Below are 19,425 nucleotides of genomic sequence, written 5' to 3'. Positions count from 1 at the left end.
AGTCAAAGGAAAGGAGAAATTAACTTTCTTTGTCCCAGTATGCTTTCTGTTTGATGCTTTCATGCCTAGCCACAACTCCTTATCATGATGGTTTTCTCACGCTTTCTGAAGCACCCAGTCAACACAATCTGCATACATGAATAAAGGGCTCACCAACTGATTCTTTCAAGGCCATAGTAAATTTAATCTGCACTGAGCTTTGAAAGGAGCACAAAAGAGAGAAGTTTTATAAACCTGGGATACCTGGGAATGCAGCACTGGAGAGGTGGACCAAGAACAGGAGGATCACTACTAAGTCCAGGCTAGCCTGGGCCATGAAGAAAACCTTGCTTTAATTTTGTCCTTCCTCAAACTGGAAGGACTGGTATTGTCTAGATGCATTTGCTACTCTGTAGGAAGAGGAGACAGGACCTCTCTCTGTGTCTCTAAAGAGTATCTAAACTGCCAACACAAGGGGGAAGCAAGAAATTCTCAAGAGTTGGGTGTGTAACTCTGGCATCCCTACGAGTGAAGCCAAAACTCCTCTAAAGAGACCTTACCTATTCCAAGTGAAGGATTTCTTTGTGTGTCTTGGTAGCTAAACCCCTGTTTAACCAGACACCATGCCACCCACCACAAGTCTAGGTAGGCTACCTGCCAGTGAGCCTCCCCAAAGTGTCTCAGTGTTCCATGCCTCTTTATCCCTAATCTTTCCATTCCTCCTCTGGCCATGGCCCAGTCCTCAGCTCTGCTCAACCAGAGGCCACATATGCCAGAAGACCAGAGAGGAAACAGAAACCAAGGAACAAAACACCTATCCAACAAGGACAAACTCAGAAATCCACACCAAGACCTATATTCAACCCAAACCCAGATGCCTAAACTCCAGTATAAGGACACAATCAACAACAACCAATGCAATAGGTCACCACCAAAGCCCAGCTCTTCTACTGCAGCAAGCCCTGAATATTCCAACATAGCTGAAGCACAAGGAAAGGATCTTAAAACCAGCTTTATTAAGATGATAGAGGTCCTTAAAGAGGAAATGAATAAATCCACTAAAGAAAATGAGGAAAAGACAATCCAAAAAAGAGGAGCAGGAAAACACAAATTAAAAAAAATAAATGTAGGAAATGAATCAATCCACTTTAGAACGCCAAAAAGAAACAACAAAAAAAATTGAAGGAAACAAAACTGTTCAAGACCTGAAAATGAAATTAGAAGCAATAAAGAAAACATAAACTGAGGAAATCCTGGAAATGAAAAATCTAGGTAAGTGAACAAGAACTACAGAAGCAAGCTCCATAAACAGAATACAATAAATAGAACAGAGACTCTCAGGCATGGATGATATAATAGAAGAAATGGATACATCAATCAAATACAATGTTAAATCTAAAAAATTACTGACACAAAACATCCAGGAAATATAGAACACTATGAAAAAAACCAAATGTAAGAACAATAGAAATAGAAGGAGGAGAAAAATACCAGCTCAATGGCCTAGAAAAAAATATTTTCAACAAAATCATAGAAGAAAAATTTCCTAGCCAAAAAAGAAGATGTCTATAAAGGTACAAGAAACACACAGAGCACCAAATAGATTAGACCAGAAAAGAAAGTACTCTCACCAAATAATAATCAAAACACTAAACATATAGAACAAAGAAAGAATATTGAAGCTGCAAGGGAAAAAGATCAAGTAACATATAGAGACTGGTCTATTAAATTATATCTGGCTTGTCCAGACTACAGCACATCTGTCCAGACCCTGCTTTTAGAGTCTCTGTTGAGAAGCCAGAGACTCTAAAAGCAGGGTCTGGACAGATGTGCTGTAGTCTGGACCATAGATGCCATCCCAGACTGCTGTGCCAGATAAACTTTCAATCACCATAGATGGAAAAAAATGATATTCTATGATAAAGTCAAATTTAAACAATATCAATCTACAAATCCAGATCTACAAAAGGTACTAGAAGGAGAATTCCAACCCAAGTAGGTTAACTACACTGATGAAAACACAAAAAATAATCACCAGTAATACCAAAAGCAGGAAGCACACACACTACCATCACAATTAATACCACGAATAACAAATAACAAGAATTACAATTATAGGTCATTGGTATCTTTCAATATCAATGGACTCAATTACCCCAATAAAAAGACAGAATAACAGAATGGATGCAAAAACGGATTCCATTCTCCTGCTGTACACAAGAAACACACATCAGCATCAAAGATAGACATTACCTTGGAGTAAAAGGTTGGAAGAATTTCTAAGCAAATGGACCTAAGTAACAAGCTGGTGGAGCCATGCTAGTATCCAACAAAATAGACTTCAAACCTAAATAAATCAAAAAAGGAAAGATCCACCAAGATGATCTTTCAATTCTTAATATCTGTGCCCCAAATAAAAAGACACCCACTTTTGTAAAATATTACTAAAACTTAAATCACACACTGATCCTCACACATTGATAGTTTGAGACTCAATACCCAACTCTCACCAAAGGAAAGGGCATCCAGCCAAAAACTAAACGAGAAATACTGGAGCTAACAGACATTATCAACCAAATGAACCTTACAGATATCTGCAGAACACTTCAACCAAACTGACTTCCTCCAAAATTGACCACACACTTGGTCACAAAGACAGTCTCAACATACACAAGAAAATTGAAATAACTCCCTGCATCCTATCAGACCACCACAGATTAAAGCTGTATTTCAATAATAGAAAGCATACAAACTCATGGAAACTGAACAACTCTCTACTGAATGAAAACTAGGTCAAGATAGAAATAAATAAAGAATTAAAGATGTTCTAGAATTCAATAAAAATGAATATACAACATACCCAAACGTGTAGGTCACAATGAAAGCAGTGCTAAGAGGAAAGTTCACAGCACTAAGTGCCCACATAAAAAATATGGAGAGATCTCATACTAGCAACCTGACAGCACACCTGAAAGCCCTAGAACAAAAAGAAGCAAACACACACAAAAGGAGTAGATGCTATGAAATAACCAGAGAGTTGCTGAAATCAATATATTAGAAACAAAGAAAACAATACAAAGCATCAGTGAAATGAGGAGTTGGTTCTTGAGAAAAATCAACAAGATAGACAAAACATTTCTAAGCTAACTAAAAGACAGAGAAAAAATATCCAAATTAACAAAAACAGAAACAAAAAGGGGGACATTGCAACAGATACCAAGGAAGTCGGGATAATCATATATAGATATACTCTAAAAACCTGTATTCCACAAAATTGGAAAATCTAAATGAAATTAATAATTTTCTTGATAGATACCATTTATCAAAGGTAAATCAAGATCAAATTAACAATATAAACAGACAGGAAACACCTAAGGAAATAGAAGCAGTCATTAAAAGTCTCCCAAGGAAAAAAAAAGAAAAAGAAAAGGTTCAAGGCCAGGCAGTCCAGAATTATCCTAATACCCAAACTGTGCAGAGATTTAAGAGAATTTCAGACCAATTTCCCTTATGAACATAGATGTAAAAATGCTCAATAAAATACTTGCAAACAAAATCCAAGAACACATCAAAAAAGATCATCCACCATGACCAAGTAGGCTTTATTCCAGAAATGTAGGGGTGGTTCGACATATGGAAATTAGTCAATGTAATCTACCATATAAAGAAACTGAAAGACAAAAACCACACGATCCTTTCAATACATGCTGAAAACACCTCTGACACTCCTTCATAATAAAAGTCTTGGAGAGATCAGGTATACAAAGGACATACATAAACATAATAAAGCAATATACAGCAAGCCAATAGCCAAAATCAAATTAAATGAAGAGAAACTCAAAGCAATTCCACTAAATTCAGGGACAAGGTTGTCCACTCTTTTCATATCTTTTCCATATAGTTCTTATAGTTGTAGCTAGAGCAATAAGACAACTGTGGGAGATAAGGGAGATACAAATTAGAAAGGAAGGAGCCAAAGTATCATTATTTGCAGATGATATGGTGGTATAAATATAAATAAGTGACCCCAAAAATTCTACCAGGGATCTCCTACAGCTAATAAAGAGTTTCACCAAAGAGGCTGGATACAAGATTAGCTCAAAATAATCAGTAGCACTCCTATATGAAAATGACAAACAGACTGAAAAAGAAATCAGGGAAACAACGCTCTCTACAATAGCAGCAAATAATATCAAATATCTAGGGGTTAACCAGAGAAACTAGGAAACAAGGAGGACCCCAAGAGAAGAATGCATGGTCTCCCGAAGAAGGGGAGGGGGACAAGAACCCCTGAGCAAATTGGGAGCACAGGGGTTGGGGAGGAGGGAAGTGGGAAGGGGAGAGGGGGGTAAGGGGAGGGGGGAGGAGAACAGGAGGACTGAGACAGGGGAGGAATAGAGGAGGGCAAAAAAAGGAGATGCCTTGACAGGAGGAGCCAGTATAGGTTTGGAGAGAGGTCTGGCACAGGGGAAATGTTAGGGGATCCACGAAGATAACCCCAATTAAGAATCAAGGCAGTGGTGGAAAGGCTTCCTTTGATGCCCTTCCCCTATAATGACATTGATGACTACCTTGGTTGCCATTCCTAGAACCTTCATCCAGTAGCTGATCCAAGCAGATACAGGCCCACAGCTAAACACTGAACCATACTCCTGGAATCCAGTTGCAAAGAGGGAGGTGGGATGAGCAAATGAGCCAAGACAATTCTGGAGAAACCCACAGAAACAGTTTACCTGACCTCGTGAGAACATAGAGACCCTAGTCGTAAATCTGGGGAACCAGCATTGGACCAAACCAAGCCCACTGAATGTGGGTGCCAGGTAGGAGGCCAAGGCAGTCTATAGGACCTCTAACAGTGGAGCCAGATTTATTCCTAGAGCACAAATAGACTTTGGGAGCCCATTCCCTATGGAGAGGGATACTATTGCAGCCCAGATATGGGAAGGAGGGCCTGGGCCCTCCCCCAAATGATGTGAGGTACTTTGTTGGTCCCCCATGGAGGGCCTCACTATCCCTGAGACGTGGTGGAGGGTGGTTGGAGGGTTGGTGGGGAGCATGGGAGGGCGAGGGAATGGGGGTATTGATATGTAAATAAGAGTGCTTCTAAAATTAAAAAAATAAATATCTTGGGTTTATACTAATCAAGCAAGTGAAAGACATGTATGACAAAAACATCAAGAATTTGAAGAAAGAAATTGAAGATGATATCAGAAAATGGAAAGATCTCCCATGCTCATGAATTGGTAGGAGTAACATAGTAAAAATTGCCAGCCTACCCCCCCCAAAAAAAATCTACAGATTCAACACAATCACCATCAAAATTCCAACACAATTCTTAACAGACCTTGAAAGGACAATACTCAACTTCATATGGAAAACAAAAATCCCAGGACATTTAAACAATGCTGAATAATAAACGAGCTTTCAGAAGTGTCACCAGCCAGATTTTTAACTGCACTACAGAACTATAGTACTAAAAAACACAGGTACTGGCATAAAAACAGACATGCCCATTGATGGAATCAATTTGAAGAACCAGACATACATTCACACACCTGTGGACACCTGATTTTTGATGGAATCAATGAAGCAAGGCTCATGGGAGCTCACAGAGACTAATGCAGCAATTTCAGAGCCTTCATGAGTCTACCCTAGGTCCTCTGCATGTTTGTATGCTTGCTGGCTTAGTATTTTTGGAAGGACTCCTAACAGTGGGAGTGGGTCTATCTCTGACTCTTTTGCCTGTTCTTGGGATTCTTTTCCTCCTTCTGGGTTGCCTGAAGTAGCGTTGATGTGAAGGTTTGTGCCTGGTCTTATTATAACTTGTTGCATTGTGTTCAGTTGATGCTTGTTCTTTTCTCAAAGGAGACACTGGTGAGGAGAAGGTGTCTGGGGAGAGGGGAGGTGGGGGAGAACTTGGAGTAGTGGAGGAAGGGGAAGCTCCAATTGGGATGTATTTTATGATGGAAGGAGGGAGGGAGAGAGGGAGAAAAGAAATGGGCTCAAAGAAAGCAAAGGGATTGTTGTGTGACCCTCTTGCTTTCAGAAAAAAGAAAGCAATACAATAAAGGCTAATGTTCGTTCTATATTTTCCTTCACTTATTATGAGAACCAACAATGTGTGCCTCTGGAATTAAAATCAGAACTTTTATGGTTTGTTTACTGATAATGCTCAGTGGGTAAACTGCCTCTGTCTGATATACACAGAGAAGAGGTGTTGCTAAAAAGAACCTGAATCATCCAAGGTATCCATGATCTGAGCTAGAATCCTGTTTAAAAGCAAGATCATCCATCTGCGTCTGCAAGCCGGACTTGTGAAGGGAGACACGGGCACCTCCTAAGAAACTGCAGGTTAATGTCAGATTTCAACAGAATCAGGTAATAATGCCCACCTTTTCAATGCTTTGGGTCCAGTCTGTAAAGATTTACATCTAGAAGCAGCTATTCATGGTTTCTTTCACTACAAATCTGAAGCACAATAAGCAACTTTAATAAATTGGAAAACTCCTTAAAATTGAAATACAGTAAATGCTGGATCTACTTCATTTTCAAAAGAATGGAACTCTTCTGTAAACTAGACAGAAAAAAAAACTTACAAGGAAGTACATCCATGTTCAAAGATTTGTGTTAGTTTTGAAGATATATGCCTTCGTGTGCTGATTTTGTTTTTTCAAACAGCTATAAGAAATGATTGTAAGAACTTAGAAGTTTCAAGAAAGACTAAAATTTACCTGTGCATTCTGCTTGGAAATTACATCAACTGTGTCAACCAAAGGAAACCAGTAGATAAAGTTCAAGGACTCCGAAGTTAGGAACTGAAAGCATGAGAGGATTTAAAGATGTTGGAGGCACAGTCAGCTGAGAGGTTTCCAGGGAGATTTTATCGTAGTTCATGGGTGTGACTGTGGGAATGCACTTTCTTGAGGAGGGCAAAGCCCTTCAGGGACACAGTTCACCTGTTTTAGGGGCCATAGTTCAAATCATCTCCCCACTTGCTTTCATCTGCTTTTTGTTCATGCAAAACTATGCAAGAGCTTAATCCACAGCATTCATATTTCACACCAACCCCAAACAGAGTAGCTCTGGAAGTGGCTCAGTCAATCTGCAATTCAGGATTAACTTCCTGGCTGGTTCTTATCTGTTCATACACCAGTGATTGCAACAAATTGTGTGTGGATTTAAAAGTAGAGGAAAGTATGTTTTACCATCCATATCAAAAATTAATTTGTGACGGCAGGATAAATACAAGCTACCAATGCCCAAGTTTGCAGGTTGATGATCTGGAAATATCTCATTGTGACACTTCATTTTCCAATTAATTACTGAAATAAAAATGCAATGCAAATGTGTGCAAGTCACACTGTGTGAGGATATCAACTCTTAGTAGAAGAGTCATTACCTAAGAATGTGAACACTTAGGCACAGAATTGAACTAGATAGGAAATTTTTCAATAATGAAACCATTAAACTAGATTTATAGTTAAAATACTGCACTGTTATACTTTAAAAATCATTTATTTGGCCCTCTAACTTTACCTGAATTCAGGTAATGTTGAGTCATGTGTGATAACATCTTTATCTAAAGATCCACCTTGAAAAGCACTTGACAAAAATTAGCATCTTTTCATAAGAAGGAAGTCAATGGATTAGAGAAGAAATGAACCTGAGCAGGGTAAAGACCAGCATTACAACCAGGGGCTCACACTATCCTCAGCAGCAGAAGTGTATATTTTCCAATATGATATCTACTATCTTGACTCTGTTTATCACAGGACCAAAAGTCTTGCCAAGGAATAAATACAAGACATTCTAATAGGAAAAGAAGAAGTGAAATTGCCTAGAATTGTTGATAACATTAATTTTATATAGAAATTTCTAAGGTATCTACAAAACGTTACTAAACCTGGTAATCAGATCAGGTGAAGATGAAGGATATAAACCCACTGTCCCCAAGTAAGTAACATTTCTATTAACTTCTAGCAGCTGTTCAACAAATAAATGAAGAGGGAGCATGGTCTCCAGAGTGAGTGCCAGGATAGGCTCCAAAGTTACACAGAGAAACCCTGTCTCGAAAAACCAAAAAAAGAAAAAAAAAATGAAGAGGGAAGGGAATCCCATTTATACTAGGAAAATCAATAACAAATAGCAAAAAGATCTATATAAATTTCAAAAACAAGATGGTCTGGTAGGATGGTTCTGTAGGTAGCAGCACTTACCATGCAGGCATAAGGACCTTAGTTCTAATCCTCAGCACCCACATAAAATCCAGGTATAGCCCAGCAGCTGGGCGGGGAACTGGGGTACAGAAACAGATGGTCACCAACCTAGCTCCAGATTCAATAAGAGAGACCCTGTCTCGGGAGAGTAAGGGGAGGAATACAGTATGACTCCTAATGTCCCTGCTCGAAACTCCACAGGTGTTCCAATGTGTACATGCACCACACACATATACCACACACATACACACAATTAAGGAGGTAAAGGGCCTGTATGCCAAAAACTATGAAACATTAATAAAATAAAAATAGAGGTAAGCAAAAAAATAAATAAGTAAAAACAGAGGTAAGCTAGAGAAATTAATACTGTGAAACCACTACAAGTTACCAAAAAAGTCAATGTAATCTTTACCAAAAAATTGCAATGACATTTTTCAAAGAATTGGTCAAAAATTCTTAAATTAAAATGAATATATAAATGACCCTGGATATACCAAACAATATTAAACAAAAATAACAAAGCTGGAGGCATTACATTCTATTTTAATATATATTATAAAGTGATTATAATAAAAATAACATAGTATAATATAAAAAATAACTTTTTAAAACACACACTGAACAATGGAACAAGATAGAAAACTGCCAAGAACAGACACATGTATTTGATCAACTAATTTTTTTTCAGAGCTGAGGACCAAACTCAGGACCTCATACTTGCTACACAAACACTCTACCACTGAATTGGAAGAGACAGAAGGAGTAGGCATAGCAGGATGACTACAGGCACTAACAAAGTATTATGTATCTCAAAATAACTAAGAAGGCAAGCTTCAAATGTCCCTATGTAAACATGACTGGTAAACTGGGTAACAGAGATGCTAATTAGGTTGATTTAACCATGCCACATTGTGTATACAGTATCAACACACCACATTTTAGCCAACAAATATATACAATAATATTTATTATTGTCAGTGAAAGTAATAGTCATGTTTTAAGCATAATAAGATTAAAAAATAAATAGTAGTTCTTTATTTAAAGAACCATTTTATAAGTGAATCACTTGTCCCTCAGTATTGTTTTAAAGAAAGTTTCCTTAAAATAGTATATAGACTTACTTCTCAAGCTCATTAAAAAGTAATCAAGAGATGGAAGTCATTAAGTTTACCTTCCCATTAACCCATTGTGGCCCCTGAAGACAAGTATCACAACAGCAGCAACCAGTGATTTGGGGCTCTTATGGAGAGCTGTCGGGACAAATTTTACAGCCATCAGGCACCACAATGGGGACTGGCTTTTCCCAGCCAACTTTTAATGTAAACAACAAAGAAACCTGCAGCTTTGTACTTCCCCCGGCACCTCTCCCTTTTCTTTCAGATGAACACTGGACATACTGGAAGGCAAGCTTCCAGAGTCAGTTTCAGTGCTAGAGAGGGATTAGGATGAAATGGAATCCAACAGGTAAATCCCTAGGTACAATAGTGAAAATGTACCCCTTTGTGTCACTGCTAAAACTGGCTGCCGCCTCCACCTCTGCCTGGAGCTGGCTGCCCACAGACTCTAGAGCAGTTTTCAAATTAAATGATAAATCTCAGATATCTTGAACAGAAAACTGACAGTTGATAAAAACCAATCATGTCCACTCCAACCCAAGCATGGATAACAACAAAAGAACTGTGGGGGGGGGTGGCTTTTTTATTTTCTTTAAGAAATGATTTCTTTTTCAAGTTCAAAGTGATTTCAGAACCAAGATGCAGAAAATTAAGCTTCTTCCAAAAGGTTTAAAAGCTCTAGTATAATGTTGCCTCAGCAAATACAGTGGATGTTCCGCTTTCCAGCCTCCAGACAGTGCACATTTTAAACAGGCACATTTAAATGACCCAGAAAGATGTCTCCTGCAGTGCAAATGCATCCTGTTCAGAGGTGCTTGAGACTTTGGTGAAGGGGATGATAGCTTCTGAGTAGGGAAGGAATCATTTGCTGCATTTTAAATGCAAATAAAGGTCACAGATTGATGGTACCACCTCCAACCCGATGGGAAAATTTAGAAAAATAATTTTTTTCAGGATAAAGGTATATGCACCAGTGCTTAAGCAAAACCCATGGAGTCTGTTTAGAGGCATGAAATTTCCTTGTTGTTTTTAAATACTCGTTTCTTCCTATCATAAGCTATTCACTGGATTTCAATATCATCTGGAAGCCATGCCTTAAGTGATCCCTGGTAGGAAACAGCAAATGCCTAGAAAAACATTCAAAGACAGAGTCCATGAATCTATTTCTATCTAACACAGAACAGATTTCACCCTGGCTACTCGGCAGTCCAAGATTTACAGTTCACCTCTCCTCCCTAACCCTCATGTCTAAGCTCCTTCAGGCTGGATAAGAAAAAATAAATAAGGGGAGAGTGGTGAAGAAACTCATGATCATTATCCCAGGAAATGTCAGGTCTCCTACCTATCCACCCTTACCCAGTACTTCCTAATACTGCTGGAGAGCATCTCTGAATTCATAGGGGCCTACTGAGTTCCCTAGCAAAGCAGTTCCCCAGCAAAGCAGTTCCCCAGCACATACTGACCCACCGTTCATGCCACTGTAGACATTCCGGTGATGGGGTGCTGAGTCCTCTTGAGCCTGCCGTCGAAGGGTGCCCTCCCTGCTGCCCCCGCTGCTTCCTCCACCACCGCCTCCATGTTTGTGATCAGGGCTGCCCCCATAATGTTGTTTGAGATGCTCTGGGCTTGTTCCCCTGGTTCTGGGGAGATGCTCGAGGCTCCCACCAAGGGCGTGCTTCTGGAGATGCTCAGGGCTCCCTCCACTGTGCCTGGCATGTTCTGGGCTGCCCCCTGGTCTGTGCTTCTGGAAATGTTCAGGGCTCCCACTCAATACATGTTTGGGCAGCATTTCCGGGCTGCTCCCAGGATGTGGGTGCCTCTGCTGCTCTGGGCTGCCTTTGCATAAGGGCTTGTGGTGCTCAGGACTAGGTCCTTTCAGTGCTTTGGGGTGATCTGGGGTTCCAGAAGCCCTGGGTTTGTGTAGATGTTCAGGGCTGGTGCTCCTGTGTTTGGTATGCTCTGGGCTGCCCTCGCTCCGGGGCTTCTGTAGATGCTCAGGACTGCCCCCACTGGCATGGTGTTTGTGGTGGTCAGGACTGTCGGTGCTGCCGGTGCTGGAGGTGCTGCTGCCATCACCCACATCCCGCACATAGGGAGCAGCAGAGGCCACCAGTTGGCACAGGCTGGCCTGGCTGTCAATGGAGCAGCGGCTGCCAGCGCATCCCGCGCCCTTCTCCTCATCCAGCAGCACACAGAGCTCCTTAAGCTCCATGTTCTCCTTCACCACCTCCTCCTGTTTTACCTCCAGCTCCTTCAGCTTCTGCAGGTATAAGGCCACTTCCTTGTGCATCACTCCGGCTGTGTAGCGACCCAATCTCTGCCACTCCCGGGACACCCTTTTGCCTTTCTGCCGGTCATCGTCCAGGAAACAGCACAGGTCCCTCAGTTCCTGGTTGTCCTCCTGGAGTTTCTGGTTAATATCCTGAAAAGAGAGATGGGACTTATTTGGAGGCAGACAGGAGAGGTGGCATCGAGACTAGACCTTCCCTAGGAAAAGTCCCAGAACTGGGGAGTCTTTGCATGGGTTCTCAACCTGTGTGGGTCACCACCCCTTTGGCAAACTTCTATCTCTAAAAATACTTACATTATGATTCATAACAGTGGCAAGGTTACAGTTATAAAATAGCAATAAAAATAATTTTATGGTTGGGGGTCACCACAATATGAGATGATCCTTTAAGGGTCACAACATTAGGAAGGTTGAAAACCACTGATTGTCAGGTGAGAGACCACAGAAAGGTGTGGATTGTGTTCCTGGGGGGATTCTCTAACAGTTATATTATTCAGTTTTCACTCCAGTGTTTAGGGAACAATAATTATGACCCTTTTACAGAAGAACCTGGGCCTCAAGGAGTTTCATTCGGCCATCAATTCAAGAAGAGTCAGTTGAAATCAACAGGAATCAGTGTACACTCCAGAAACAAAGATGGTGACATGGTGTCCTACACAGGTAATCCAGCAACCTGGGACTCTGCAGGTAAGTGTCGCCATAGGACATCAAGGCGAATCTAGGCAATACAGTGAGTCTCATGCCAGTGAGAGAAAAAAAGAGAGAAGAAAAGAGGGGAAGGGGAAAGGAAAGGGGAAGGGGAAGGGGAAAGGAAAGGGGAAAGAGAAGGGAAGGGAAGGGAAGGGAAGGAAGGGAAGGGAAGGAAGGAAGGGAAGGGAAGGAAGGAAGGGAAGGGAAGGGAAGGAAGGGAAGGGAAGGGAAGGGAAGGGAAGGGAAGGGAAGGGAAGAAGAAAGTTGCTTGTGTCTTGTGACTGTGGAAAGGCTCTGAGGCAGCATTTTTTTATTTTAATTAGAAAGAAGATTATTTTACATGTCAATCTCAGGTCCCTCTCCCACCCCTCCTCCCATGCCACCCCCCAACTAACACCCTACCTATCCCATACCCTTTCTGCTCCCCAGGGACGGTGAAGCCTTCCATGGGGGGTCTTCAGAGTCCGTCATATCCTTTGGGATAAGGCCTAGGCCCACCCCCTTGTGCTCAGGGAGTATTCCTCTACGTGGAACGAGCTCTCAAAGTCCATTCTTATGCTAGGGATAAGTACTGATCTACTACAAGGGGCCCCATAGATTTCTGAGGTCTCCTCACTGACATGCACATTCAGGTGATCTGGATCAGTCCCATGCTGGTTTCCCAGCTATCAGTCTGAGGACCAAAAGCTCTGCCTTGTTCAGGTCAGCTGTTTCTGTGGGTTTCACCAGCCTGGTATGGACCCCTTTGCAAGGCAGCATTTCTTTTAAAAAGCTGGTGTGAAGTTCTCAGACTCTAGAAGGATTGAGCTGTACCATTCCTCCAACCCCCTCGGGGAAATCACAGTGCCCCCTAATGGCATTCCAGTGCATTGCATCCACCCTTACTGGCCATACCCACTGGTAATTCACCCAAGCAACTCAAGCTTAACATAAAGCAGAACTGCTGTAATTCTAATACTCCTCCCCAAATTGCACCTCTCAGAAAATGCCACTTCCACCTCTTACCCTTTATAAGAACACAGGGTCATTCCCATGTCTCCCCCTTCATCATCACTTCTGAGGCAAAAAAAAATCCTTGGAATTTGAACCTCCAAAACTTAAAACTTCTTATTCTCACCATGAATTACTTCAGTAGCTTCCCATTGCTCTTAGGGTACAGGGTCCCTCAAGTCTCTCAGAGCTTCAAATGTTCTGTCCACTTCTCCAGCATGAATAGTGATTCATTCGTTCATTCACAAAGAGTTAGTAGCCACAGATTATGTGCTAGGTACTAGTGCAAATGCTAGGAATGTGTTCATGAGCATTCAAGAGCCCTATAACCTAAGAGCCTAAAGCTTTCACCCTGGTAAAAGGGATATCAAAAATCAAGCCTGGATGGTAGTAATATGTATGAAAAATGCTAGGAGGGAAAGACCCTTCCCCTGCCTTCATCTGTGATCCTCTGTCTTCCCTCACTAACCCCAATACAAGCACTCCTTGCCAGACTGGTCTCCAAAAAACACTTTCAGCATGTTGAGCTCCACCTGAAACACATCAGGAACCTCAATTGCCAAGAGAAAATTAATAAATCCATTTCTACCCAATTATTTTTATGCATTCCAACTAGAAGGTTTCTCCTTCTTTGCAATATGAACTTACACAAAACAAGAGATTCCTCTGAGAAGTATCCCATAGCACCATAACATCACCCACAATGAGACAATGTTCCTATCCAGCGCTTAAAACCTTTGGCATACTTGAGCACTCAGTAGACATCACCTTCATCTCCTTTCTCATGTACAGTCCTGACAACGTGAAAAGCAAATGTCTGACATCTCTGTCTATGCAGCACACTTATCATGCTATGTTGCATGGACACATGGACATATATAGTGGGCACAATATATATTTATGGACATCTTAATTCCTTAGAGCTCTGGGCCAATGGCCCAAACAAGCTACAGCTAGCTGTAGCTATCAAGAAAGGATTCGACAGTGTTTTCAGGGGCCCTACTACATTGGGATATGCAGTAGGATGAGGAGGGTAAGTTATCACTTGATACTGATACTTCACAGGGAATCAAAACCTTTGGATACTCAGAGAAAATATCCCCCAAAAAAGCAATCTTGATAAGCTTCAAAAGTTAGTCAACAATTAGCACCATCGAGGCATTTGAGATGAAGCTCAAGTTTTGTTGTTCTTCATCTGAAAGAATTTCCACCTGAAAACACTGGGGTGTGTCTATGCTGCAGCTTTTCTTGACCAATCTAAAACTATAATACATATGACTGCTGTTATCATAGGTTTTTCCTTAAGAAGTGAAACGCAACGTTCCAACATTCCAGAGTAGGTGGTCCAGCAGCATGAGCCCATTCACACCTCCTATTCCAATTCTTGAGAATATTACTTGTCTTTAGTGTTGATCTATTGTCTTTGCCTTTGATGGACAGATAAGCAACAAACTTGAACCAATAACCTTGTGAGCTAGCTTTTTCAAATCTGGCACATTAAAATATAGACTTTCTTTAAAAAAAAAATACTAGACGTTCTTTTAACATTGCCATAGGCCACAAGATACTGCTCTAAGTACCTAAAGTAGCCTTTTAAAAGTTTAAATCACTCAATATTTCAACCCACTAAAAGCTGTATCTCTCGTACAAGAAGAATTGTTTTCATGTGGTTCTTTGTGTTCTCTGCAGACATGCAGGGTTAAGTGATTTGAATGAGGATGACCCCCACCCCCACCCAGGCTCAGCTATCTGAACAAATCTCCAGTCAGTGTTACTATCTGGGAGATGTTTAGGAGGTATGACTTTGCTGAGGAAGTATGGGTGCACCGAGAGTCAAAAGGCCTCTCTCTGCTACCTGTTATCTCTATTATTATCTGCTTTGTATTAACTGTTGAGGATATGAGTTCTCAGCTTCCTGCTCCCACTCCTGTGCCATTTGCTGTCGTGATGGCCAATTACCTTCCTGGAACCATAAGCCCGAATAAACTCTTTCTTCTATAAGCTGCCTTGGCCACGGTGTTTCATCACAGCAACAAAGCAAGTGGCAAAATTAATATTATAAGGGCAACAAAGCTGTTTCTACTCAATTCCTCCAGAGCTCACTGGACCAGGCTCAGCAGGACAAGCAGATGGTTCTTAGTCTCTCACAGCATCAGCACTCTAAGCAATCCCTTTTACCATGTTTTCTGGGGCCACACACTAGACACAGAGCATACCCACTGAGCCTTTTCTGAACATACACTCTGCATGACCTTGAGAAAGCATTCTCAACCCACTGCCCTCTCAGTACATGTGTAATGTTTAACCCTCATAAAACCTCATATAGTATTAAGATCTCCATTGAACAGATCAGAAGACTGAGGCTGAGAAGCCAACAGTTTCCCTCATCTGACCAAGCTGAACAATGGCATTTCCACCTAGTCAATTCAAAATATTTAGATATGATTTTTAAAGTCAAGTCACAGGTACTGGCATCGCAATTATCCAACATTTACAGTTTTGAAGAGTGCCAGGCCCTCAGAGGACCCCAAAATGGAATCACTTTCTTCCCATTAAGATAAAAAAGAAAGAAAAGAAAATACACCTATCATTCATTCAATCAAGCACATCCATGGCTCACTGTGGAATCCAAGGAAACTCCCATCCCAACTGATGAACAGAAGGGAGAACACTGACCCAGAAGTAGAGCTTTCAAACCACAGTGCACTCACAGTGGACAAAAAGCCTGGGGTCTACTATGTTTACCACAAGAAGGGAGCAGACTCTTCAACAGAAAGTGACCTGTAAGGAGTGAGTGGTTTCCTGAGTGAACTGTGCTGTTAACATGGGCATGGCTATGTCAAGGACACTAATACCAAAGTCCCCTGAGATTGGCAAAGCCTTCCCTGGGTGAGGCTTAAAAGGATGGCCAAGCTTTCCTTGGGTTCAAATACAAATGTTGACAGTGTGTGCAGAACACCTGCTTTAGCTTTCTCCCTTCACCAGGTGTTCACAGCCTGCTCCCATACAGATACCACTCCTGCAGAGATTAGACAACCCTTCCTCCTGTTCAGCTACATATAATAACCTCACCTGTTTCTGCCTCCTTGTTCAACTGTATATAATAAACACACTGAGCTTGAAGGGTGCTGTGGCTCCATGCCTCCATCAGAGCAAGGACATCCCACTGTGCCATATCCCAGCTTTTCTATGTGTATCTACGTGTTGTCATTTCTTCATTCCCTTGCTGCCCCTGTTCAGGGTTCTAGAATCCAAGGCATGAAAGAACATCATACTGACCAACCTCCATCGCTTCTGTACTGGATAAGGAGGTAGCCTACAAAACCTTGTACTTTTGGGTCATGAATCCAGACCTGGAAGTTTTCTAGTTGGAACAAAATTACTTTAACTGAGCCAATAGCTGTTTCTCTAAATGAGGCCACTGAAGGGATGACCAAATAGTGTGCTCTAATACCACTCCTGGCTCTCTCAGAGACCTGCACATGGTGGACACAACTTAAAAGAACTCCCAAGGATTTCTTGAGTTGTTAACATAGCTCTTCATGTGAGTGAAACCTTTAGGAAGTTAGTGAAAAACTCTTCCAATCTGCACTGTGTTTCAAACCATGAAAGAAGACTAAAGCAACGCATGACAAACAAGCCCTATTGCCTAGCTTTGCCCGAGAAACCCAGCTCCTAGAGGCACTTGATTCTACATGTATGCTTTCTCCTGGTAACAGGAGAAAGCAGTTCCTCTTAGTCAGTTCCTCTACAAGGTGGTGCTTTATTTTCACAACACACTTAGAAGTAGATCTTATTCACGTTTTTATTAATCAACAAAACAAGGATCTGAGAAATTAATTACACATGCTTGCCTCCCTGGTAGATGAGGGTCTTTAATTTCAACCTTATTTCCAAGACCATATTCCTTTTACTCTAGCCTTCCTCTCATTTCCCCTGTGTACTTAATAAATACTCCATTAGTAATGAATTTAAAAAGATTTTGACTGTGGGAATATTTCTCTCTGCACCCACTCTAGGGAGTGTGTGACACTGGGTTTGGACCTGAGGTAGTCATCTCCACTGGGGAATTACACATCGGTGAGCCTGGAGCACCTGGCCCCATTCCTAGTACCCCAGAATCCCAGAGCTGGAGCTCTGGTGCAATTAAGGAACAGTGTCTATTCCCTGAGAATCCCGAGTGGGAGAGGAGAGAGATGGGAACAGTTTGTGCCTGGGGGGAATTTGGTCCCTGGGGTTCCTTCATTGATTTCGTTTGTGTCTGGCTTCCTATAAACAAAAGCAGAACAATGAGAGGAAGGAATACCAGGAGGCACCAGGCAAGCTGTGAGCAGAGGAAGTTTGCAGTGCACAGCGGCAGGGCGGTTCCCGGTGGGTTTGCAGCAGCCTTGCTGGCACATTAGAGCTCCCCAAAGAAAAAAGAAAGTTCGTGGGTTTGGGGGTAGACCTGGCTCAAAACCAAAGCATCTCTAGGACACTTACCGGCGCCTTCTACAGTGGCCCCCACCCACGCTTAGTAAAATCAATGTGAAATCTGGGGCGACTAGCACAGGGAAAGCAACTCCGGGTGAGGCCAGCCTTAGCAGGCGAAGGAAATTACCGGGACTAGTTAAGACTTGAAGACAGAAATCACACTCACCTGCACCCAGCACCTAGTCACACTCATGTCGGCTCCTAGGGTGCAACCCGACGCTTCTCTCCTATTCCCAGCAGTGATGCCCTTTCTTTGCCCTCTGCTCACCAGAAAGCTAGTGGCGCCAGAGCAGCTACACCAGACCCCTAAAGGTGAAGAGGCCCTAGGCCGGCAAGCTCGCTTCTTCTCCCGCGGGGCATTGTAACCTAATTCCTGAAGCATAGACTTTCTAGGCTCTCCTTGCTCACCGTGTCCCTCCCTGACTTCTGGCATTCTTGGTTCTTGCTTCCCAAGTCTCAGAAGCCTCGGAGAGAAAGCCAGATGCCGGTAAGTCCCCATAAGAAGGGAAGCAAAAGCCTCCAAAGTTTGGAAAACTTTCTTCAGGACTGGAGATGGGGACAAAGGGTGTTACTGGGAGAAAGGGGACGCTCACCTGTTGACCGAGATCGAAAGTTTAACTGCCTCCCATCCAGATCCCTGCCCCGCCCGGCCCAGCCTTCTTGCCAGGCCCAAAGCTCACCTTGAGCCCTCGGATCTCGCCGAGATGTAGCTGCAGGCGGCGGTTGACCTCGCGAATGAGGTTGCTGTGGTCCAGCATCGCGCTCACCTTCTCGGCCTCCGCTCGCCGCAGGCTGCGGATCAGCTCCTCCTTGCTCCACTGCAATAGCTCTTCGTCCGTCACTTTAGACAGATCCTCCACTCCCGGGGCTGCCGACACGCTGGCTGGAGCCGAAGGACAACTTTCCGCCGCCGGCGCCGCGCCTCCAGCCGCCTTCGACATGGTATCGGCGCGGCCGCAGGTGCGAGTGGGTGGAAGAGGCAAAGCGACTGGCGAAGGCGCGGGCGCGGCTGGGCGGCCTCCGCCCACACCCCTGTGCGCTCCGAGAGTCAGCGGCACCGCCCGGGGACCGCTGCGTAGGGACGGCGGGGATCTCGCTGCGCGGCCATCCTACCTCGCCATCCGCGCGCGCGCACCTGCCGAGTCCCGGGGCCCGACAGCCAGCCGGGGGTGGCTGCAGTGGTCCATCCCAACTCCGCGCAAGTCCATGGTGAAGGGCGCCGGGGAACCGGATCGGGCGGGGACACCCAAAGGGCTCTGCCTCAATCCCCTGGCCTCTCCTCCGCCCAGATCCAGACAGTAGTCTCCCACGATCTGTCACACACTCGCACACGCCCTTCTTCTCTCCTCCTTGCTCAGCACGAGGCTCCGCTGCTCCTTTAGCTGCCTAGGGCTTGCTGAGCACCCGGCCTTACCGGGAAGGCTGGAGCACGCCGTGCAGCTGCCCTTCCCCAAAGGCTGGGCGCCGCCGGCTGGCTCTGGTCCTCCCGCTGCTGATCCTAAACTGTTCTGAGAAGCCTTGGGTTTTCAGAGCCCAGCGGAGCAGAGGGGGAGGGTTGGGGAACGGCAGGGGGAGGAGGCTGGCACCCTGGGCGGCCGCATCCCGCAGCACCTCCTGCAAGGGCCCGAAGCGGCTGCCGCTCAAGCTGCTTCCCGGGACCCAAGCACTCGGG

At 43.4% G+C, this 19,425-nt stretch overlaps 1 protein-coding gene across 5 annotated transcripts in view; it reads right to left on the bottom strand.

Annotated features, from left to right (window-relative positions):
* LOC113832379 (coiled-coil domain-containing protein 85A) overlaps positions 1–18,694 on the bottom strand; it is a 208,663-nt gene extending 189,969 nt beyond the window's left edge. For all 5 annotated transcript variants that reach the window (XM_027387986.2, XM_027387987.2, XM_027387988.2 and 2 more), the window contains exons 1-2: positions 18,434–18,694; positions 10,778–11,732 (exon numbers count right to left, since the gene is read on the bottom strand). In XM_027387986.2, coding sequence (XP_027243787.1) covers positions 10,778–11,732; positions 18,434–18,694 — 1,216 coding nt within the window. The remainder of the gene's footprint in view (positions 1–10,777; positions 11,733–18,433) is intronic.
* Between the last annotated feature and the right edge of the window lie 731 nt (positions 18,695–19,425).

This window comes from Cricetulus griseus (assembly GCF_003668045.3).
Source record: "Cricetulus griseus strain 17A/GY chromosome 1 unlocalized genomic scaffold, alternate assembly CriGri-PICRH-1.0 chr1_1, whole genome shotgun sequence".
Lineage (NCBI taxonomy): Eukaryota > Metazoa > Chordata > Mammalia > Rodentia > Cricetidae > Cricetulus > Cricetulus griseus.
The sequence above is the reverse complement of the archived record's forward strand: the minus strand, read 5'-3'. Positions and strand labels throughout refer to the sequence as shown.